This window comes from Drosophila erecta, unplaced genomic scaffold, assembly GCF_003286155.1.
Source record: "Drosophila erecta strain 14021-0224.00,06,07 unplaced genomic scaffold, DereRS2 tig00000092-arrow-pilon, whole genome shotgun sequence".
NCBI classification, from domain to species: Eukaryota; Metazoa; Arthropoda; class Insecta; order Diptera; family Drosophilidae; genus Drosophila; species Drosophila erecta.
Window position 1 is genome coordinate 842,263 of NW_020825207.1, and position 21,757 is coordinate 864,019.

At 41.5% G+C, this 21,757-nt stretch overlaps 6 protein-coding genes across 10 annotated transcripts; 3 read left to right on the forward strand and 3 right to left on the reverse strand.

The window, feature by feature from the left end:
- Positions 1–30: 30 nt before the first annotated feature.
- On the reverse strand, positions 31–668 carry LOC6548256 (chorion protein S38). The gene has a single exon (XM_001976585.3). The coding sequence runs from the start codon at positions 628–630 to the stop codon at positions 175–177; it is 456 nt and encodes a 151-aa protein (XP_001976621.1). The 5' UTR covers positions 631–668; the 3' UTR covers positions 31–174.
- A 711-nt stretch (positions 669–1,379) lies between these two features.
- Positions 1,380–3,451, forward strand: LOC26526461 (zinc finger CCHC domain-containing protein 8 homolog). Its single transcript, XM_015157319.2, has 4 exons — positions 1,380–1,683; positions 1,741–2,412; positions 2,465–2,584; positions 2,639–3,451. The coding sequence occupies exons 1-4, from the start codon at positions 1,504–1,506 to the stop codon at positions 3,323–3,325; spliced, it is 1,659 nt and encodes a 552-aa protein (XP_015012805.1). The 5' UTR covers positions 1,380–1,503; the 3' UTR covers positions 3,326–3,451.
- LOC6548255 (small integral membrane protein 14) lies at positions 3,436–5,345 on the reverse strand. 4 transcript variants are annotated; one of them, XM_026981082.1, is made up of 5 exons: positions 5,273–5,326; positions 5,175–5,206; positions 4,339–4,440; positions 4,239–4,284; positions 3,436–3,921 (listed from the first exon to the last, which is right to left on the reverse strand). In XM_026981082.1, exons 3-5 carry the CDS (start codon positions 4,408–4,410, stop codon positions 3,707–3,709), a joined length of 333 nt encoding a protein of 110 aa, XP_026836883.1. In that variant the 5' UTR covers positions 4,411–4,440; positions 5,175–5,206; positions 5,273–5,326; the 3' UTR covers positions 3,436–3,706. The 4 variants fall into 4 exon arrangements, with proteins under 4 accessions (XP_026836883.1, XP_015012689.1, XP_015012690.1 ...); XM_015157203.2 differs by lacking the exon at positions 5,175–5,206 and having other exon boundaries at positions 5,273–5,345; XM_015157204.2 differs by having other exon boundaries at positions 5,175–5,329.
- Positions 5,346–5,634: 289 nt separating this feature from the next.
- On the forward strand, positions 5,635–7,368 carry LOC6548254. Its single transcript, XM_001976583.2, has one exon. The coding sequence runs from the start codon at positions 5,635–5,637 to the stop codon at positions 7,366–7,368; it is 1,734 nt and encodes a 577-aa protein (XP_001976619.2).
- Positions 7,369–14,252: 6,884 nt separating this feature from the next.
- LOC6548253 (breast cancer type 2 susceptibility protein homolog) lies at positions 14,253–17,426 on the reverse strand. Its single transcript, XM_001976582.3, has 3 exons — positions 16,556–17,426; positions 16,429–16,500; positions 14,253–16,370 (listed from the first exon to the last, which is right to left on the reverse strand). Exons 1-3 carry the CDS (start codon positions 17,340–17,342, stop codon positions 14,353–14,355), a joined length of 2,877 nt encoding a protein of 958 aa, XP_001976618.2. The 5' UTR covers positions 17,343–17,426; the 3' UTR covers positions 14,253–14,352.
- A 98-nt stretch (positions 17,427–17,524) lies between these two features.
- On the forward strand, positions 17,525–20,596 carry LOC6548252 (polyadenylate-binding protein). Of its 2 annotated transcripts, none has more exons than XM_026980104.1 (3): positions 17,525–17,948; positions 18,003–18,879; positions 19,110–20,596. In XM_026980104.1, the coding sequence occupies exons 2-3, from the start codon at positions 18,181–18,183 to the stop codon at positions 19,332–19,334; spliced, it is 924 nt and encodes a 307-aa protein (XP_026835905.1). In that variant the 5' UTR covers positions 17,525–17,948; positions 18,003–18,180; the 3' UTR covers positions 19,335–20,596. The 2 variants fall into 2 exon arrangements, with proteins under 2 accessions (XP_026835905.1, XP_001976617.1); XM_001976581.3 differs by having other exon boundaries at positions 18,006–18,879.
- The last annotated feature ends 1,161 nt before the right edge of the window (positions 20,597–21,757 follow it).

Below are 21,757 nucleotides of genomic sequence, written 5' to 3' on the forward strand. Positions count from 1 at the left end.
GGGTTAACTGATAAAGAAACTTGTTACTCCCACGCTTTTATTAAGTGTATTTATTTAACTTATTTTATTTAACTTGTTTCATGAAGTGGTTTTTTAGGTTGATGAACTTGTCACAGATGCATACTCTTACTTAAATTATTATTCACCTTACTGTCTAACTGTTGGGAAAGTAAATTATATCTTGTTCTTGCCATGATGACCATGATGTCCGTGGCCGTGACCACCGCCTCCGCCTCCTCCGCCACCTCCGCCACCACCGCCGACCGCCACGGGCTGGACCACCACCACCGGCTTCACAATCACCGGCTTAATAAACACAGGCTTTGGTTTGATGAACTTGGAGGGCAGAGCTGAGAGGAGCTGGCTGGGATCCTTCAGGAAGGCGGGCTTGGGCGGCAACTTGGCGAGCAGCTGGCTTGGATCGGGGAGAGCTGGCTTGGATTGCGCGATCTTGGCCAATAGTTGAGAGGGATCCTTGAGGAAGTCCGGCTTCGGCGGTAGCTTGGCGAGCAGTTGGCTGGGATCCGGAAGAGCTGGCTTAACCTTCTGGATGGTGATCGTGGCCTGGACGATGGCACACAGGTAAGCTGCGATGGCCAGGAGCAGCAGGTGCCTCTTGAGCAGATCCATGGTGAGTGTGCCCCCCTAGCGAAGATGGCACCTATTTATGCTGGATGGCGATCCAGTGTCCACTATCAGTGACTGGGGCTCATTGGCATGCAACTGATGGCCCAATCTCGGCGAGCTTTTATTCAAATTGGACGAAACTCTTCTACGGCAGGCGGCGGCATTCCACGCGTTCTGTCGGAAGAATTCCCCGACTGTAAGTTGAATTCACAATTACCAGCGAAGCAGGGTTTTCCTCCCCGTAAGTGCGAGCCACATAAATCCGAGATCGATGCGATTGGCATTCAGCAGGTGACTCGCGAGATTCAAATCAGACACGACATGACGTCTTCTGCTCCCGAGATTCAAGGTTCCACTCGCATGTCTGATGTGCTGAGAAAAGTTGGCATAATTTCTGAATCCGAAGGCGGAAGTTTGATTGAACATCGCCAAATCAGAAGTTGTCTCCAGAATAATTTGTATTATGTATCTATTAGTTATGTAAAAGGGCGGAAATATTTTACTCACATGCGTAAATCACTATTTAAACTTAATTTACTGTTGTAAGCTGATGCATAAAAATGGCATACGTTTTGCAGTGCGCTATATTGTTATTAATAAATAAAACTGCAATATTGATAATTTTTTTGCGAAAGCACCTAGAAATAAAAGAATACAATTTAGAATTAACGAAATCGGAAACACCAGAAAATATGCAACGATTTTCAAATTTAGGCGCCGAGTATCGATTGCACCTATCGCATACTGACATCGATAGCAGCATTGTATGTTATTGAGTGCTTTGCGCTGGCCTGACAACTCTGCAATAAGGGAGAAAAATTACAAATATTTGCAAACAAATCTGAATTATCAGAGGAAAACAAGTTCTAAACAGAAATGGACGACAGCGTTATACTGCTTGACGATTCACAAAACAGCGTGGAGATTGTGGGGGCCGACGTGGAAGATGGGGAGCTAGACGACGATGTGGTGTTCGTCTATCCCGAAGAAGTGACCAGCAAAGAGGTCGAACCTGCCGCCAAAATTGAGGAAAAACACGCAGATACATCCATTCAAGTAAGTAACTTAGGATATGTCCAACACTGAGGCAGTGTGAGCAACTCCTTTGTTTAGGACACCACCGAAGGAGATGCAGATACCCTGGTTTTCGAAGTGAGATTCAGCAAGGAAGAGCACTTCGCCAGTCTGCAGCAGCAAGTGCTAGTCGCATTGGAAGGCGCCTTTGCAGACAACCAAGTGGTCTTCCGGGACAATCCAAAGGAACTGGTGATATCAGCCTTCGAGAAGAGCAAATCCTTTCCAGAGGAGGAGCCCCAAAACCTCTTCCTGATCGACACGCAGCCAGCGGCCAAGCTGAATGCCGCACACGTTCCCTCCTACAAGCGCTGCAGTACCGACATCCTGGACGAGCAGACAGCGGAACGGAAGAAACTCAAGGCCGAGGCGGTCAACAAGTGCTTCCGACCCAAGGCGCAGTCCTCGTGCTTCAACTGCGGCGACACAGATCACTCCCTGCGCGATTGTCCCAAGCCCAGAAACAATGCTAGGATAATGCGCGCTCGCAAGAAGATTAGCAGCCGCACCGAGCGCTATCACGTCGACACAGAGCAGCGGTTTGGTCACATACGCCCCGGAAGGATTAGCACTAAGACCCGCCATGCCATGGGCTACAGTCGCGGCCAGTTGCCATTCATTTTCTACCGCATGAGAGTACTGGGCTATCCGCCCGCTTGGTTGGAGGAGGCCAAGGTGCAGAGCTCGGGCATAGCTCTGTTTAATGCAGATGTAAGTTAGCTACTCGTGTGATCAGCAGAACTCAGTCTATGCCTCCTTGCAGGGTACAGAAGTTACAAAATCCGACGACGAAGACGGAGAGTCTGACACCTTCAAATATGACATCAACAAAATAGTGGAGTATCCCGGCTTCAACGTCCAGCCTAATGCCAAATATTTCGACGTAAGTGCTGATATTATGAATCCTGCACCCTTATTTCATTCCAAAATCCCACAGGACTTTAAGCACCACAATGTACCGCCATTCCACGAGAGCCAGTCCAAGGCGAACTTCATCAAATCTCTGGGCGAAAACGTGATCAACGGTTACAAACGCAAGAAGCTAGTGGATTTGCCTGCTCCACACGACAGCGTTTCCGTGCCCAGCGAGGAGCTCACCAGCTTTGATGACTACGACATGGAACTAGAAGACGAAACAGAGGGTCCTCCACTGCCACTATCAGTGCCCCCGCCGCCACCACCTCCACCGGAAGAATGCGAGGATAGCGAACTGACAGCGCGCTCACCATCTCCAAGTCTGGAAGATTTGAAGGCCCAGCAGGAGAAGCTCCTCCAAGAGCTGGAGGGCAACACGTCGCATAACACGACGGCGAATGAATCGAAGTCACAAACCGACCTGGATGACACGTCAGAGATGGAGGTTGCGCCATCTGATGCCGAGTCCGGAAATACTGGCCAGTCCATATCAGCACCCTCGACTCCCTTTAAAGCGTCTTATGAGGGCACGCCGTTGCTGAAGTTCTCCGTTTACGATAGACTGCCTGTGGGCAGTAACTTTAAGGCGGGCGTCAGCGATGTGATCAACTTTGAAAACCTGCCCGACTCCACGGGAAAGTACGAACAAATGAAGGGTCTGCTAAAGAACGTCCGCGAGAAGATGGTAAAACTGCAGAACGAGAACTGACGAGTCCAGCGAAAAGAGAATACAAACCACATCAATGCCCGCCCACCAAATGTTCATATTGAATATTTTAAAGCCTCTTGTACAAAGGAAATACACACGGAAAGCGGTTCGTTTCCAAAGTCTTTTAAAAAGTGTCCAAATATGTTAGTTGATAAGCCGGTGTGTTTCAGAGTGCGCGGTTAAGTGTTTTGTACAATGTAAGGGATGTATAATTTGCCTAATCTGTGTAAACGTGCGAATGGATGGCACCAAGTCGGTTGATCTGGTTCTATCCGTGGATTCTTTCCCAATAGCGGGAGAAATAACAAAACAAGGAAATGCTGTTTGCAAATTGTGTTGTGGATGCTCAGGTTTCGTAGAAGCAAGGGTCCTCGGAGTCACCTAGTTGATGGCCGGCGGAGGAGGCTGCGGCGGAGAGCCGTCCTGGTTATTGTCGCGTCGGCCGCCAGCTTGCTTGTTGCTGGTAAAGTTGCCCCAGGTACTCGGGTTCACTATGTACATGAACATGGCCACGATCAGGAAGATCATGGCGACGGAGAAGCCGCTGTCATCGCTTCGTCCGGCGACCTGCGCCTGCTGCGAAGTGCGTCCGGCGACTGAGAACGGATGGATTAGTTAGCAAGGTGGATATAATAGTCCGTGAGTAAAATCAAAATATGCGATTCTCAATTGCTGCATACTTTTTTGCAACTTATTACAAAGCCTGCATGACACTGATTTATACTGAATTGTTATAAAAATGTAAATACCATTAGGTATAAGCGAAACATGAACGTTATCAGATGATGATTCAGTAGAAGTGCTAAATGTACTATAAATCTAAAAACGATAGAATAGAAGTCGCTATATATAAAAGCTTATCAGATCTATAGTTCGAGCCATATTTAAAGAGGGAGACGTGACTAATACTGACCATCCAAACACTCGGTGTCCGTGCAGGCATTCTGGTTCTGTCGTATCTGTAAGAAAGGACATTGGATCAGGAGCTCGGAGCTGCGCGCACATGAACTTACGAAGTTGATAAGCCGCTGCATCGCATTCTCCTGCGACCAGACGCACTCGCAGCCATCGAAGTCGTCGGACATGGTTTCGGATTAGCCTTGGTCTGAGTTGCGCTGCGGAGATCGGAGTAGGTTATATGGTGTTGGAATACGGCGGATAGAGTAGCGAATACTATATTTTGCTGCTGCCACTGACGTGTCTCTTCGGAGAACGAGAGCACTGTTTCCAAATGATACGAACCGAGCTGAGACTAATTTGTTTGCAGCCGCAATCGAGTTTTATACTTGCACACACATATATGGCGGCAAATTGCCGTTAAAGGGGGCTTAAAATCGCGAGAGTGCGGAAAGAGAACTTTCAAGTCGGGCGGTATATGCTGGTATACATGTACATATCTGGACTAAAGGGTCTAGGGTCCTGCTACTTGGTTCTCACAGATCACAGATTCAATTTTGGGGCAGCTGGGAGGAAATAGTTTACACACTTGACAGCTAACGCCAGTTGAATAGTGGGAATCTACTGTGGAAAGGGTCCACCCCAATGCCTCCCCACTTAGTATATACACACACGTAAGAATCACTGTTTAGTGTGTGGGTGTTTGAGACAAAAACACGATTATCAGAAGGAACATACGTCTAATTTTAATTGCCATCGGGAGCACAGGGCTCTTATCACACTTAAGTACAAGGTCTTTCCGCTGGAAGTTCCCAGTTAGCAGCTTAAACCACCCCAAATACGTTAGCTGGCATTCGAAAACGTAAACACAACTTTCCCCTTTTGTTTTTGTTGCTCCAAAGGGGGCGTAAACAAACGCGTCTGCGGGCGTAAGGCAATTAAGTGGCGTTACCTTGCGATATCTAGCACTCCAATGTGCAGTGACTTGGGATGGGAATCGAATAATAGTAAAATTTCACTGCCGCAGCGTAACAATTACACTTTTCTTACCAACTGGAATGGGAATAAAAATTGCACATATGGCAGTGCTGGACAACGACCAGAACTGGAGGCACATATCGATGGAGCTGCCAGTGCTTGAAAGCGCCATTCGCGTTCGAAGGGCGGGAAATTCAAAACTAAGGCTCATGCAACTGCTTCAATTGCTTCATATTGTTCGATGTGAAATCTTCTTCATCCTACAACTTCTTTGAGCTACTCGCTATAAATAATATAACCTTTGTTTTATTGAGCTTAGTTTTGTTAGGGTGGATGGCAATTAATCAATTATCACGTTAAATGCAGCTTGACAACCTTTTTGCCTTGTCATGTGGGCATTGTAGGCAGCCTATAAAGGCTTTTCCCACTGCCTCATGGTGATGAAAATGTTCTCCTTTCTACTGGGTTCAGTTCTTCTGGGCTTGGTTGGAGCTCCAGACTTGGAATCCGTCCAAGTCCAGGTCCTCCAAGACCTCAATAAGGCACTCCAAACGGAGCTCAATGTGTTCATCGATTTTGAGTGTTCCGAGTGTTCCTCAGAGATACTCCGCAAACTGGACACCCCGAGAGTTCTACTCTCTTCCAACTCGAGCCAAGCTAGAGATCTTAGACTTCGAGGAAACTTCACGGAGAGAGCTCTAATCATTGTAAGTGTGAAGGAGTCTGGACCCGAACTGAATCAACTGGTTGCCATTCTCCTGCCACGATTGTTGCACGAGCTCCATGAGCTGCACATAGTGTTCCTGGGCAATGAAGAACCAGGATTTGCGCAACAGAACCTCTACGCTTACTGCTTCAAGGAGGGATTCGTGAATGTGATTCTGTTGAGGGGGAAGCGCTTGCACAGCTACCTACCGTATCCGCGCATTCAACCGATGAGCCTATCAAACGTATCCGAGTATTTGAATCGCGCAAGGATCATTCGAAATTTTCAAGGCTATCCCGTGCGCACACTTCGAAGCACACTAGCTCCTCGGGACTTCGAGTACTTCAACGACCAGGGTGATTTGGTGCGAGCAGGATACTTGTTCACGGCGGTCAAGGAGCTGGCGTATCGCTATAACGCCACTATCGAAAGTGTACCCATACCCGACTTGCCGGAATACGAAGTATACACGGCTGTTTCTGATATGCTACGCACAAAAAGGCTCGACATTGTTTGCTACTTCAAAGATTTCAACTTGAACGTGGCCTACACAGCACCACTTTCGATTATCGACGAGTACTTCATGGCTCCCCACGCCCGTCCGATCTCCAGTTATCTGTACTACTCGAAACCCTTCGCCTGGACCCTTTGGGTGGTCGTGATTTCGACTGTACTGTATGGAACCCTGATGCTGCATCTGACCGCGCGACGGGCACGAATCGAGATTGGCACGTGCCTGCTGTACAGCCTCAGCCACATCCTGTACAACTGCCACCAGAGAATCAGAGTTGCGGGCTGGAGGGACATGGCTATCCATGCCATTCTAACGATCGGAGGCTTCATACTGACCAACGTCTACTTGGCCACGCTCTCCAGCATCCTCACATCCGGGCTGTACGACGAGGAGTACAACACGCTGGAAGATCTGGTCAGGGCTCCCTACCCCAGTCTGCACGACGATTACTACAAGAGTCAGATGCAGAAGAAAACCTTCCTACCCGAGCGCTTTCGCATGAACAGCATGACTTTGAACGCCACCCTACTGAATGCGTACCGAGATGGCCTCAACCAGAGCTACATCTACATGTTGTACGAGGATCGCCTGGAGCTGATCCTGATGCAGCAGTACCTGCTGAAGACGCCGCGCTTCAACATGATTCGCCAGGGCGTGGGGTACACCCTCGAGTCCTACTGTGTGTCCACGAGCTTGCCGTACTTGGAGCTGACCAGCGAGTTCATGAGGCGCCTGCAGGAGCACGGCATCACCATCAAAATTAAGGCGGACACTTTCCGGGAGCTTATCCAGCAGGGAATCTACACCCTGATGCGGGATGATGAACCTCCGGCTAAGGCATTCGACCTGGACTATTACTTGTTCGCCTTTGTTTTGTGGGCTGCGGGATTGGGTTTGTCTCTGCTAGTTTTTTTCGTGGAGTTCGTAAGCAGTTGCTTACCTCGTTAACTATTTATACCCGTTACTCGTAGAGTTATGGTAGGGCATACTGGATTTGTCGAAAAGTATGTAACAGGCAGAAGGAAGCGTTTCCGACCATATAATGTATATAAATTCTTGATTAAATTTTTGAATTTTAAATTTTTTTACGCAATTTCTACCGATATTCCACAAAATGATAAATTTTCTCGTTTGCACTTTCACTAGCTGAGTAACTCGACTATAGCATTCTATCTTGTTTTTTCTGATGTTATGATGATGTAGAAATTCAATAATGTCCCTACGCTGAACTTCTAAAGCCCATAACTCACTTATCTTAATCGGATTTTTAAGTGGCATACCTCTAAATGTTTCTGGCGCAATTCTCTAAAAAACTGCATTCAAATTTAGAAATTTATTTTTTTGAAATTTTTTGTAATTTTTCTGATGTATGATGTTGTAGAAATTCAAAAATATGAAGAAATGCCCCAAGGCTGAAGTTCTAAACTCCATAACTCAACTTATCTTAATCGGATTTTGAAGTGGCATACCTCTAAATGTTTCTGGAGCAACTCTCTAAAAATCTCCATTCAAATTTAGAAATTTATTTTTTTGAAATTTTTTTGTAATTTTTCTGATGTATGTATGCTGTTGTAGAAATTCAAAAATATGAAGACATGCCCCAAGGCTGAAGTTCTAAACTCCATAACTCAACTTATCTTAATCGGATTTTGAAGTGGCATACCTCTAAATGTTTCTGGCGCAATTCTCTAAAAAACTGCATTCAAATTTAGAAATTTATTTTTTTGAAATTTTTTTGTAATTTTTCTGATGTATGCTGTTGAGAAATTCAAAAATATGAAGAAATGCCCCAAGTCTGAAGTTCTGAACTCCAACACTCAACTTATCTTAATCGGATTTTGAAGTGGCATACCTCTAAATGTTTCTGGAGCAACTCTCTAAAAATCTGCATTCAAATTTAGAAATTTATTTTTTTGAAATTTTTTTGTAATTTTTCTGATGTATGCTGTTGTAGAAATTCAAAAATATGAAGACATGCCCCAAGGCTGAAGTTCTAAACTCCATAACTCAACTTATCTTAATCGGATTTTGAAGTGGCATACCTCTAAATGTTTCTGGCGCAATTCTCTAAAAAACTGCATTCAAATTTAGAAATTTATTTTTTTGAAATTTTTTTGTAATTTTTCTGATGTATGCTGTTGTAGAAATTCAAAAATATGAAGAAATGCCCCAAGGCTGAAGTTCTAAACTCCATAACTCAACTTATCTTAATCGGATTTTGAAGTGGCATACCTCTAAATGTTTCTGGCGCAATTCTCTAAAAAACTGCATTCAAATTTAGAAATTTATTTTTTTGAAATTTTTTTGTAATTTTTCTGATGTATGCTGTTGTAGAAATTCAAAAATATGAAGACATGCCCCGAGGCTGAAGTTCTAAACTCCATAACTCAACTTACCTTAATCGGATTTTGAAGTGGCATACCTCTAAATGTTTCTGGCGCAATTCTCTAAAAAACTGCATTCAAATTTAGAAATTTATTTTTTTGAAATTTTTTTGTAATTTTTCTGATGTATGCTGTTGAGAAATTCAAAAATATGAAGAAATGCCCCAAGTCTGAAGTTCTGAACTCCATAACTCAACTTATCTTAATCGGATTTTGAAGTGGCATACCTCTAAATGTTTCTGGAGCAACTCTCTAAAAATCTGCATTCAAATTTAGAAATTTATTTTTTTGAAATTTTTTTGTAATTTTTCTGATGTATGCTGTTGTAGAAATTCAAAAATATGAAGACATGCCCCAAGGCTGAAGTTCTAAACTCCATAACTCAACTTATCTTAATCGGATTTTGAAGTGGCATACCTCTAAATGTTTCTGGCGCAATTCTCTAAAAAACTGCATTCAAATTTAGAAATTTATTTTTTTGAAATTTTTTTGTAATTTTTCTGATGTATGTATGCTGTTGTAGAAATTCAAAAATATGAAGACATGCCCCAAGGCTGAAGTTCTAAACTCCATAACTCAACTTATCTTAATCGGATTTTGAAGTGGCTTACCTCTAAATGTTTCTGGCGCAATTCTCTAAAAAACTGCATTCAAATTTAGAAATTTATTTTTTTGAAATTTTTTTGTAATTTTTCTGATGTATGCTGTTGTAGAAATTCAAAAATATGAAGAAATGCCCCAAGGCTGAAGTTCTAAACTCCATAACTCAACTTATCTTAATCGGATTTTGAAGTGGCATACCTCTTAATGTTTCTGGCGCAATTCTCTAAAAAACTGCATTCAAATTTAGAAATTTATTTTTTTGAAATTTTTTTGTAATTTTTCTGATGTATGCTGTTGTAGAAATTCAAAAATATGAAGAAATGCCCCAAGTCTGAAGTTCTGAACTCCATAACTCAACTTATCTTAATCGGATTTTGAAGTGGCATACCTCTTAATGTTTCTGGCGCAATTCTCTAAAAAACTGCATTCAAATTTAGAAATTTATTTTTTTGAAATTTTTTTGTAATTTTTCTGATGTATGCTGTTGTAGAAATTCAAAAATATGAAGAAATGCCCCAAGGCTGAAGTTCTAAACTCCATAACTCAACTTATCTTAATCGGATTTTGAAGTGGCATACCTCTAAATGTTTCTGGCGCAATTCTCTAAAAAACTGCATTCAAATTTAGAAATTTATTTTTTTGTAATTTTTCTGATGTATGTATGCTGTTGTAGAAATTCAAAAATATGAAGACATGCCCCAAGGCTGAAGTTCTAAACTCCATAACTCAACTTATCTTAATCGGATTTTGAAGTGGCTTACCTCTAAATGTTTCTGGCGCAATTCTCTAAAAAACTGCATTCAAATTTAGAAATTTATTTTTTTGAAATTTTTTTTGTAATTTTTCTGATGTATGCTGTTGTGAAATTCAAAAATATGAAGAAATGCCCCAAGGCTGAAGTTCTAAACTCCATAACTCAACTTATCTTAATCGGATTTTGAAGTGGCATACCTCTTAATGTTTCTGGCGCAATTCTCTAAAAAACTGCATTCAAATTTAGAAATTTATTTTTTTGAAATTTTTTTGTAATTTTTCTGATGTATGCTGTTGTAGAAATTCAAAAATATGAAGAAATGCCCCAAGTCTGAAGTTCTGAACTCCATAACTCAACTTATCTTAATCGGATTTTGAAGTGGCATACCTCTTAATGTTTCTGGCGCAATTCTCTAAAAAACTGCATTCAAATTTAGAAATTTATTTTTTTGAAATTTTTTTGTAATTTTTCTGATGTATGCTGTTGTAGAAATTCAAAAATATGAAGAAATGCCCCAAGGCTGAAGTTCTAAACTCCATAACTCAACTTATCTTAATCGGATTTTGAAGTGGCATACCTCTAAATGTTTCTGGCGCAATTCTCTAAAAAACTGCATTCAAATTTAGAAATTTATTTTTTTGAAATTTTTTTGTAATTTTTCTGATGTATGCTGTTGTAGAAATTCAAAAATATGAAGACATGCCCCGAGACTGAAGTTCTAAACTCCATAACTCAACTTACCTTAATCGGATTTTGAAGTGGCATACCTCTAAATGTTTCTGGCGCAATTCTCTAAAAAACTGCATTCAAATTTAGAAATTTATTTTTTTGAAATTTTTTTGTAATTTTTCTGATGTATGCTGTTGTAGAAATTCAAAAATATGAAGAAATGCCCCAAGGCTGAAGTTCTAAACTCCATAACTCAACTTATCTTAATCGGTTTTTGAAGTGGCATACCTCTAAATGTTTCTGGCGCAATTCTCTAAAAAACTGCATTCAAATTTAAAAATTTATTTTTTTGAAATTTTTTTGTAATTTTTCTGATGTATGCTGTTGTAGAAATTCAAAAATATGAAGAAATGCCACAAGGCTGAAGTTCTAAACTCCATAACTCACCTTATCTTAATCGGATTTTGAAGTGGCATACCTCTTAATGTTTCTGGCGCAATTCTCTAAAAAACTGCATTCAAATTTAGAAATTTATTTTTTTGAAATTTTTTTGTAATTTTTCTGATGTATGCTGTTGTAGAAATTGAAAAATATGAAGAAATGCCCCAAGTCTGAAGTTCTGAACTCCATAACTCAACTTATCTTAATCGGATTTTGAAGTGGCATACCTCTTAATGTTTCTGGCGCAATTCTCTAAAAAACTGCATTCAAATTTAGAAATTTATTTTTTTGAAATTTTTTTGTAATTTTTCTGATGTATGCTGTTGTAGAAATTCAAAAATATGAAGAAATGCCCCAAGGCTGAAGTTCTAAACTCCATAACTCAACTTATCTTAACCGGATTTTGAAGTGGCATACCTCTAAATGTTTCTGGCGCAATTCTCTAAAAAACTGCATTCAAATTTAAAAATTTATTTTTTTGAAATTTTTTTGTAATTTTTCTGATGTATGCTGTGTAGAAATTCAAAAATATGAAGAAATGCCCCAAGGCTGAAGTTCTAAACTCCATAACTCAACTTATCTTAATCGGATTTTGAAGTGGCATACCTCTAAATGTTTCTGGCGCAATTTTCTAAAAAACTGCATTCAAATTTAGAAATTTATTTTTTTGAAATTTTTTTGTAATTTTTCTGATGTATGCTGTTGTAGAAATTCAAAAATATGAAGAAATGCCCCAAGTCTGAAGTTCTGAACTCCATAACTCAACTTATCTTAATCGGATTTTGAAGTGGCATACCTCTTAATGTTTCTGGCGCAATTCTCTAAAAAACTGCATTCAAATTTAGAAATTTATTTTTTTGAAATTTTTTTGTAATTTTTCTGATGTATGCTGTTGTAGAAATTCAAAAATATGAAGAAATGCCCCAAGGCTGAAGTTCTAAACTCCATAACTCAACTTATCTTAACCGGATTTTGAAGTGGCATACCTCTAAATGTTTCTGGCGCAATTCTCTAAAAAACTGCATTCAAATTTAAAAATTTATTTTTTTGAAATTTTTTTGTAATTTTTCTGATGTATGCTGTGTAGAAATTCAAAAATATGAAGAAATGCCCCAAGGCTGAAGTTCTAAACTCCATAACTCAACTTATCTTAATCGGATTTTGAAGTGGCATACCTCTAAATGTTTCTGGCGCAATTTTCTAAAAAACTGCATTCAAATTTAGAAATTTATTTTTTTGAAATTTTTTTGTAATTTTTCTGATGTATGCTGTTGTAGAAATTCAAAAATATGAAGAAATGCCCCAAGTCTGAAGTTCTGAACTCCATAACTCAACTTATCTTAATCGGATTTTGAAGTGGCATACCTCTAAATGTTTCTGGCGCAATTCTCTAAAAAACTGCATTCAAATTTAGAAATTTATTTTTTTGAAATTTTTTTGTAATTTTTCTGATGTATGCTGTTGTAGAAATTCAAAAATATGAAGAAATGCCCCAAGACTGAAGTTCTAAACTCCATAACTCAACTTATCTTAATCGGATTTTGAAGTGGCATACCTCTAAATGTTTCTGGCGCAATTCTCTAAAAAACTGCATTCAAATTTAGAAATTTATTTTTTTGAAATTTTTTTGTAATTTTTCTGATGTATGCTGTTGTAGAAATTCAAAAATATGAAGAAATGCCCCAAGGCTGAAGTTCTAAACTCCATAACTCAACTTATCTTAATCGGATTTTGAAGTGGCATACCTTTAAATGTTTCTGGCGCAATTCTCTAAAAAACTGCATTCAAATTTAGAAATTTATTTTTTTGAAATTTTTTTGTAATTTTTCTGATGTGTGCTGTTGTAGAAATTCAAAAATATGAAGAAATGCCCCAAGGCTGAAGTTCTAAACTCCATAACTCAACTTATCTTAATCGGATTTTGAAGTGGCATACCTCTAAATGTTTCTGGCGCAATTCTCTAAAAAACTGCATTCAAATTTAGAAATTTATTTTTTTGAAATTTTTTTGTAATTTTTCTGATGTATGCTGTTGTAGAAATTCAAAAATATGAAGAAATGCCCCAAGGCTGAAGTTCTAAACTCCATAACTCAACTTATCTTAATCGGATTTTGAAGTGGCATACCTCTAAATGTTTCTGGCGCAATTCTCTAAAAAACTGCATTCAAATTTAGAAATTTATTTTTTTGAAATTTTTTTGTAATTTTTCTGATGTATGCTGTTGTAGAAATTCAAAAATATGATGAAATGCCCCAAGGCTGAAGTTCTAAACTCCATAACTCAACTTATCTTAATCGGATTTTGAAGTGGCATACCTCTAAATGTTTCTGACGCAATTCTCTAAAAAACTGCATTCAAATTTAGAAATTTATTTTTTTGAAATTTTTTTGTAATTTTTCTGATGTATGCTGTTGTAGAAATTCAAAAATATGAAGAAATGCCCCAAGGCTGAAGTTCTAAACTCCATAACTCAACTTATCTTAATCGGATTTTGAAGTGGCATACCTCTAAATGTTTCTGGCGCAATTCTCTAAAAAACTGCATTCAAATTTAGAAATTTATTTTTTTGAAATTTTTTTGTAATTTTTCTGATGTATGCTGTTGAGAAATTCAAAAATATGAAGAAATGCCCCAAGTCTGAAGTTCTGAACTCCATAACTCAACTTATCTTAATCGGATTTTGAAGTGGCATACCTCTAAATGTTTCTGGCGCAATTCTCTAAAAAACTGCATTCAAATTTAGAAATTTATTTTTTTGAAATTTTTTTGTAATTTTTCTGATGTATGCTGTTGTAGAAATTCAAAAATATGAAGAAATGCCCCAAGGCTGAAGTTCTAAACTCCATAACTCAACTTATCTTAATCGGATTTTGAAGTGGCATACCTCTAAATGTTTCTGGCGCAATTCTCTAAAAAAATGCATTCAAATTAAGAAATTTATTTATTTTTAATTTTTTACAATAACTTATAAATTGTGACTATGTGACTCATTCATAGATTATTTCAACTAAATATCTACCCATTTAAGTCGACCAGCGGCTTAAATCTTTTGGGTATAAAGCAATGCTCACTTAATGTACACTAATAGCGACTTCTACTCAAACCAAGTCTTCGACTCCTTCTGGGTTGCATGCAAATAGGGGACATGTCCTCCGGATGCTGTCTATCCTTTGTACATTCCTTGGAGAGATTTAAATCCCTGGCAGCCAGCGGAGTACTGGCCGCAGCGGGCGTTGGAGCGAATCGCTCCTCAGCGGGCGAGGCGCAGGTGGCAGAAGTTTCAGTTGACGAAGTGATCTTTCGCTTTCTTTTCAGTGACAGGATATTCCGGCGCTCTATTACGGACTTCTTGGTGGCCTGATCCAGTGGTGATAGGCCTGCTAGTTGCGACAGGGAGGAGTGGATCTCCTGCGACCTCTTGGGCGTCCTCGGATGCTCTTCCTTTGCACAACGGTCAACGGAGAGGTGATGGAAGTGCTCATTAGCTGAGGTAGTTTCTTTGGTTTGTACATCGCAAAAAGGTGGTTTGTTCGGACTGTCTTCTGCCGCCTCTTCACCCATCAACTGGGCAGGACTATATTTCGATTCCTCAGGGATCACAATTGGTTTGTTTGAGTCAGTGCTAGGGCCAACGGCTTTAAATTCACTCATAAACTGGGCAGCTTTGATTTTCGTACTTTCAGATATCACAATTCCTTTATTTGAGGCTGTGCGAAAGCCAAAAAACTCGCTGTCAGGTGCGGCTTTCGTATCCACAGTATTATTTTTTTCAACGCTTATTGAATTCCTCTTATTATTTGGAGCTAAGTTTATGTCATTAGACTGGGATGGAACATCAGGAAGATCGCTTGGCTGCCATTCACTGAAAACGAACTCTGCGTCGTTTAATTGATCTTGTTGGTCTGTAGCATTAGACTGGGCCAGAAACATGGCTCCCCTCTTCTCCATCGCCTCTGTATTTTCAATGGCTTTGTTTGACGCTGTTCTAAAGCCAAAAAACGTTGATTCATTGGAGTCAGGGCATTGTGGGTAATGTGTGGGTTGATGTGGTTCTCCCATTTTAACATCAACGACCAACTTGGTAGCCTTCGATTGCATTTCGTCTGAAGTCTCAATTGTTTTATTTAAGGCAGTGCTAGGGCCAACAAACGTCGATATGCCATTTGGCTGATTGACTTCATAACCATTTTGCTGATTTGATTCTGCGGACTGAAATTCAGCCATAAACTCTGCAGTTTTCATTTTCATCTTTTCAGAAATCAGAATTGCTTTATTTGAGGCTGTACGGAAGCCAGAAAACTCGGACTCTGTTATGGACTCCTTGTTCAGAGGACTGCATTTGGCAATTATTTCTCCAACCTCAAACTTTGCTATAACATGGCCAGCTTCCTTGTTACTACCATCCAATACATCGATGGGCTTACTTAAGGCTGTTTTGTATCCCACACACTCTGTTGATTCCATCACTTGACCATGATTAGCGGAGTATTTCTCAGTGACCGAGTTGCACTTTTGACTAGATCGATATAAACTGGATACAACTTTGTCTACAAACTGTTCGCCCTTAATTTTCATTTCTTCCGAAACCTCAATAAATTTGAAGGGCGTTTTTCGAAAGCCAACAAGTTGATGACTGCCTAAGGGCTGACTTTTATTAGGTGTCTTCTTTTCTGGTTGCTGCTCGGTCTTTTTCGTAGGCACTTCAATGGCGTCCTTAGAGGTTGATGGGACATCAGAACACTGTATTGGGTTCCATTCATTAAAAAGAAACTCATTAAGAAGCTCTCCGTCGTTGAATAGTGCATTTGCAATATCACTTTCCTTTTTTGGGGCTGCTCTAAACTTTGTTTCATTTGAATGATTGCTACGCTCATGCTCTTTCTGAGAACTTGGCTCCAACTTTAACTTTTTTTCGGGTATATGTTTGATTACCTCTTTGTGTTTCTCGGGCAGTTCCATTGGAGTTAGCCATTCGCTTATTGGGATGCCTTCCAATATTAGGTTCGTGTTCTCATATACAGGATGTTCTGCTTGTGACTTCATTTCGGCCTTTTTCGGTGCCGAGTCTGCATCAGACCATACTTTACATTCTCCTCTTTCTATAAATATAGGTTTATTTTAATGGACTCTACAGTAATATGAATTGCGATATAATACCCAATTGGAGGTGCGTAATTGAGATCGCTTGCCTGCTATCTCCAAAAAGAGTGTCTGCCAGAGGTCCTGGAACTATGAAAAAGAAAAGAGTTACGATGCGTTTCTATAAATACCGAGAACTCCCTACCTTCCTGCTCATTGTCATAGATAGAGGCCTCGAAGGTAAAGCCGTTCTCCAACAGGTCATCTCTCAAGTTCATCACTTCAGTGTTCATACACTCATCTTCCAAATTTGTATCTGAAAGATTAGTTCGGTGCTCCTCAGAATTCGAGGGCTTCTCAAAATCTCGCCTTGCTTCGGTTGGCAGATCTATTTGCGATGGGACAGAAGGAGTCGGACTGGAATCTGTCGCGCTCATCGAAAAGTATTGACTTAGGTTTAACAGGACCTCGTGTATCCTCTGCGATGAAGCAGCGTCTAGGTCACAAGCCACAGATGTGAACGAAGTATTGAGATCCCTCTGCACGGAGAGACCCGAGGAACTTCGGCCCTCGACCATGTTGCCTTTGGGATCCCTCTTCCGCCCGTAAGTTCTGATCCTTTTCTTGCGAAATCGAAACCACGGCTCCGTCTCACAGCTAGGCTCATCCTCATCCTCTGCGTAAGTCGGAGACGAGCAGAAGTCCAGCATGATCATCTCGACCTGCTCCTCGGGCGTTGGCTCAGCGCAGGCCAAAATTAGGTCCTCCACGGCGACGAAGCCACTGTTGTCAACTGTAAGCCGCTCGAGACCTTGAGCCCGTCGAGTGGCGGCGCTAGTCTGGCGATCGGCTTCGTGTATTTTGGCCATGTCGTCAATGATGTTACTTCGCCGATTTTCGGCCACCTCAAGTGTTGCGCGTTCGCGGGCATGGGTGTCTTTTCCTTGGGATAGCCGGTTCGAACGACTTCCCGATGCGCTTTTCTGGTCCATCACGTCATTTAATTGTTGAAGCAGACTGTATTTTAGGTAAACAAGTGTCCAATTCTATTTTGGTTGCATTTCCAAAACAGGGAGCGCATAGTGCAGTGTTGGTAAACGTGGCTTTGGTGGCGATAGTAGGAGCTGATAATCCGCTAACTGAGGAGGGTGCACTTGCTAAGCAATCGCTACCGAGGAAGTCATCGATAGTACGGCCCAGAACATCACGGCCCCACGTATCGATGGCAGATGCATCGATGTTTTTTAACATCACTAATCACTAGTAGCGACAGTTTTTGCATAAAATACAATTAAATAATAAAGGGCCATCGCCGAAGCTGCAAAAACCAGGTTTTATACTGCTACAATTGCTGAAGAATCTAGTTTAGGTGCCACTCGAAAACAATACCGCAAAGTGTTACGCGAAAGCACAGAAGAGCCCCAAAAAATCAGCCCAAAAGTGAAAGCCCCCAGAAAAAGCAAAGTACAAAAGAGCGAAAGGAAGAGCCAGAGAGAAAACGAAAGAGAGAGCAAAGAGCATTGAAAAGAGTCTGGGCGAGAGAAAAACGATTTTTTCAACTCCGCGAATCCTTGGTCATATTCCGTGTGCAAATCCTGGTAAGTGGGCATTCCACCTGACGAGATTGGCCATAACGCAGATTCTGGTCACAGCAGGTTGAGCGGGAATTTAAAAGGATAAGACCAGGAACAAAACGCCGTCAAGATTCTCGGTCCCATCTACAGCGGTATCCAAATCCAGAGCCACGGCCACCAGGACGCAGAATCCACCTACAGCACCTACAGCACTCCACTAGCCGCCACCACGCTCCACAAACAGCCAGCAGCCATCATGTTCGTCAACTCCATGACGTTCCGCGGCAATCCGGCGAACTACCACCAGCAGCAGCCGGCCCTGAACCACCACACGCTGGCAGCGGCGCACCATCAGCAGCAGCTGCACCACCACGCCGCCGCTGCCGGGCACCTGAGCCACGTCGGCGGCGGCCACGCAGCCAGTAACCACCTGGCGGCCGCCGCTGTTCTCGGACGGCATGGCCACAACTCCCTGGGCAGCGGGCACACGTCCAATTCCTCGCACTCGGCCAATGTGGGCGTGGGAGTCGGCGGGGGTGCTCTGGCTAGTGGCTCCACCGGGGGCAGCGGAGGCAACAGCTCTCCAGACAGTGGCAAGATTTATATCAAGAACCTGGAGAGGTCCATCGACAACAAGGCGGTGTACGACACGTTCTCGGTGTTCGGAAACATCCTGAACTGCAATGTGGCCAAGGACGAGGATGGCAATTCGCGCGGCTATGGGTTTGTGCATTTCGATTCGGAGGAGGCCGCCCGAGCGGCCATCGAGAAGGTTAATGGGATGCTGTGCAATAATCAGAAGGTGCATGTGGTCAAGTTCATACCACGGCGGGACCGGGAGCAGGAGAAGGCCACGCACTTCAAGAATCTGTATGTAAAGAACCTCAGCGAGGAGTTCACCGAGCAGCATTTGCGCGAGATGTTTGAGCCCTACGGCCGCATCACCAGTCACAAGGTACGTTGTTTGGTCACCTCATCTTCCCTGCGGGGGTGTTAGTGGGGCCGGGTGGTTGGACGACAACCATGTGGCACAGTTTCGCACTCTCTTGGGTGTTCTCTTGCGACATTGCTGCGCATGCCTATGGTGCCACGAGGAGTTGTGGCGGCGGGGAAGAGGAGGACTCCACCTGGCCCATCTGTGCTGATTTGTTTATATCATCGATTTGCTTTCTCCGATCCTTGCAGCTCATGCTGGACGAGGAGGGGCGCTCCCGGCGTTTCGGTTTCGTGGCGTACGAGAACCCACAGTCGGCGCTGGCCGCCGTAATTGGCCTGCACGGCAAGCAGCTGGGCGACAACAAGTTTTTGTACGTGGCAAGAGCCCTCAGCAAGGCCGAGCGGCAGCAGGAGATCAATCGCAAGCTGGAGGAGCGCAAGCGCCAGAAGGCTGGCCAGATATTCTACTACTAAGGCGGCGGGGGCGGTGGCGGCGGCGGAGGCAGCTGATCCAAGGACATCGCTAGGAGTTGACTCGGAACCCACACACATACAATACACACCCATATATAAACCTATATAGATATTTACGAGAAATTGTATCGAGCAGCTAGGCGGACATCAGGCAGCAGAAGAGCGGGATGCAGATCCTGCGCATATACACTTAGATGTAGGCAAAAGTCTTGCAACACAGTTGAAATTTATAGAAAAACACAGGGCAGAAACAAAGGGAGAGGCAGAAGAGGAGCTCTCAATCGAAAGGATTTTCTAGGCATTAGGACAACAGTTTCTTAGCACTCACTAGCGTTTTTTTGGAATTAGATGTTTGTCTTTACTGTTGAATTTAGTGGGCAGAGGCTTTGCTGTCAGCTTCTCGCCTAAAGAACACATTGCGTACACGTATTTCGAAATGTATTTACCCACACCAGGCCAACATTCACACTGGCCCCTTGGCATTAAGTCTAGATCGTGCGATCGCAACTAGAGCTACGCCCAGCAAGCCCTGGGCAACATATGAATATTTACACTTACCTAATATATATTAAAACAAAACTAAACCAAGAAACAAAACAAAACAAAACAAAAAAAAACAAAAAACTAAATCGAAAAACGGAAAAAAATGCAATTGATGTAACCCCTATTAACAAGTGAAGCACCCACTCCACGTATATACATAAACATATACATATATCTAAAGTAAACCCACACGCTGTAGTTAAAAAGCGTTTATAATACTCACACACCCTACGCTATAACTAATACTTTTGACGAGGAAATCAAGTGCAACCATTGCGAAAGCGAACCTACACGTAATTTATATAGTAGACGCAGATTAGGTGGACGAGGATTATGTCGGAGCTGGAAAGCTGGAGAGATCGGATATGGAAGTAGCAGGGGCCCAGCGCCACTCCTGCGGACAGTACATGAGTATTAAAATTTTAGCAATTACAAGACATTTTTGTAATTATTGTACATTGTTTCAAGTAGCAGAAACTAAAGTGAAACCACAAACAGGACCGCAGACAGTAACGACCGTAATGTAACGCGAACAAAAAGAAAACTAATTGAATGTAACCAATCCAAGAAGTGTACACAGTGCAATGTTTGAGATCTTTTAGAATATGAATATTATTATGGCTACAAGGCACGAAGAAATCGCATGATCGAATAATTCAAAACACTCTGTAGGCAGGCGTGTGAACCGAAATGAAAGCAAATACATAAATAATTTAAGATTATTGAGCTTAATTTTTAAAGTGTTTCCGAGAGCAGAGCAGAAAACGAAAGCAAGGAAAAGATAAATGAAAAGAAAAGAAAATATTAACGCTAACTCACTCGAAATTTGTAAGATTAAAGTTTTGCGTCTAGACATATACACAATGTATAGTTAAAACAGTAACCACACACAAAAGAGGAGAAATTAAATGACATAAAATAGTTATAACGATGGCAATATTTAGGATGGCATAACTAACGTACCCTCATTTGACCATATTTATTTCCATTGAACTTCACTTCATTTTGAGCTTAGGTTTTGGGCCGGCGAGGTTACGCCCTAGTTTCCAGGACAAAAGTAGGATTAGGCCTCCACTGTAACACTGTAACTCACACAGAACATATGCAATATGAATTTACAAGACAACCAGGAGAAATTACGCAATTACTCAATTACGCAATTGAATAATATTTACACAAATGTACAAAACAAAACAAAAGAGAAAGAAATGAAATGAAATGAAATTTATTTTCCTTTGCCAAGCAAATGCGACATACTTCTTATTATTATTACAAATTATAATTGTAATCGAAGGTCATCTTTGGTAATTGCTTTTGCAGAATTTACCTAAAAACAAAATAAACGACAAACGAAACAAAGCCCAAAGGACACCCTTTTATAGTGCTAAATTTTTAGAGTACAAGAAATGTTAATTCAGTCCTACAAAATTAATTGAACACACCATCGATCGCGCCCCATTTCGACCCCCCACAAGCCACACTCCACACCAAGTTTACTCAATTGTGCACCTTTGCTAATGAGACACACCACACCTGCATTCGAGCTGCATTCGAACTGCATTCAGCTGCACTCGAACTGCATTCTACTCACGAGAACCAAGTTTATTTGAACTTTTGCTTGGACTGGGGTGTGTGAGCCCCGACAGTCCCATTTTAATGACTAGCAACCCACAAGGAGCACAGATAATACGACACAGATGGCGTATAATATACGCATTATATATGTAATTCCATTGATGCGAATCCTAATTATAACATATTACGAATACCTACTTATTAACAAACCTAAAAACAATCGAAAATGAACAAGAAAAATGAAAATGAAAATGAACAAGAAACGGAAACCATTTAACGATGAAATCAAGATGCAGTGAGCAGAG

Coding starts and splice junctions, on each gene's coding strand:
- LOC6548256 (XM_001976585.3), bottom strand. CDS start 630: ATGGATCTGCTCAAGAGGCACCTGCTGCTCCTGGCCATCGCAGCTTAC.
- LOC26526461 (XM_015157319.2), top strand. CDS start 1,504: ATGGACGACAGCGTTATACTGCTTGACGATTCACAAAACAGCGTGGAG. Junction 1,684..1,740: donor ACGCAGATACATCCATTCAA/GTAAGTAACTTA, acceptor TCCTTTGTTTAG/GACACCACCGAAGGAGATGC. Junction 2,585..2,638: donor CTAATGCCAAATATTTCGAC/GTAAGTGCTGAT, acceptor AAAATCCCACAG/GACTTTAAGCACCACAATGT.
- LOC6548255 (XM_015157203.2), bottom strand. CDS start 4,410: ATGTCCGACGACTTCGATGGCTGCGAGTGCGTCTGGTCGCAGGAGAAT. Junction 4,285..4,338: donor TGCAGCGGCTTATCAACTTC/GTAAGTTCATGT, acceptor CCTTTCTTACAG/ATACGACAGAACCAGAATGC. Junction 3,922..4,238: donor GGACACCGAGTGTTTGGATG/GTCAGTATTAGT, acceptor ATCCGTTCTCAG/TCGCCGGACGCACTTCGCAG.
- LOC6548254 (XM_001976583.2), top strand. CDS start 5,635: ATGGTGATGAAAATGTTCTCCTTTCTACTGGGTTCAGTTCTTCTGGGC.
- LOC6548253 (XM_001976582.3), bottom strand. CDS start 17,342: ATGGACCAGAAAAGCGCATCGGGAAGTCGTTCGAACCGGCTATCCCAA. Junction 16,501..16,555: donor CTATGACAATGAGCAGGAAG/GTAGGGAGTTCT, acceptor TCTTTTTCATAG/TTCCAGGACCTCTGGCAGAC. Junction 16,371..16,428: donor AATTACGCACCTCCAATTGG/GTATTATATCGC, acceptor CTATATTTATAG/AAAGAGGAGAATGTAAAGTA.
- LOC6548252 (XM_026980104.1), top strand. CDS start 18,181: ATGTTCGTCAACTCCATGACGTTCCGCGGCAATCCGGCGAACTACCAC. Junction 18,880..19,109: donor GCCGCATCACCAGTCACAAG/GTACGTTGTTTG, acceptor CGATCCTTGCAG/CTCATGCTGGACGAGGAGGG.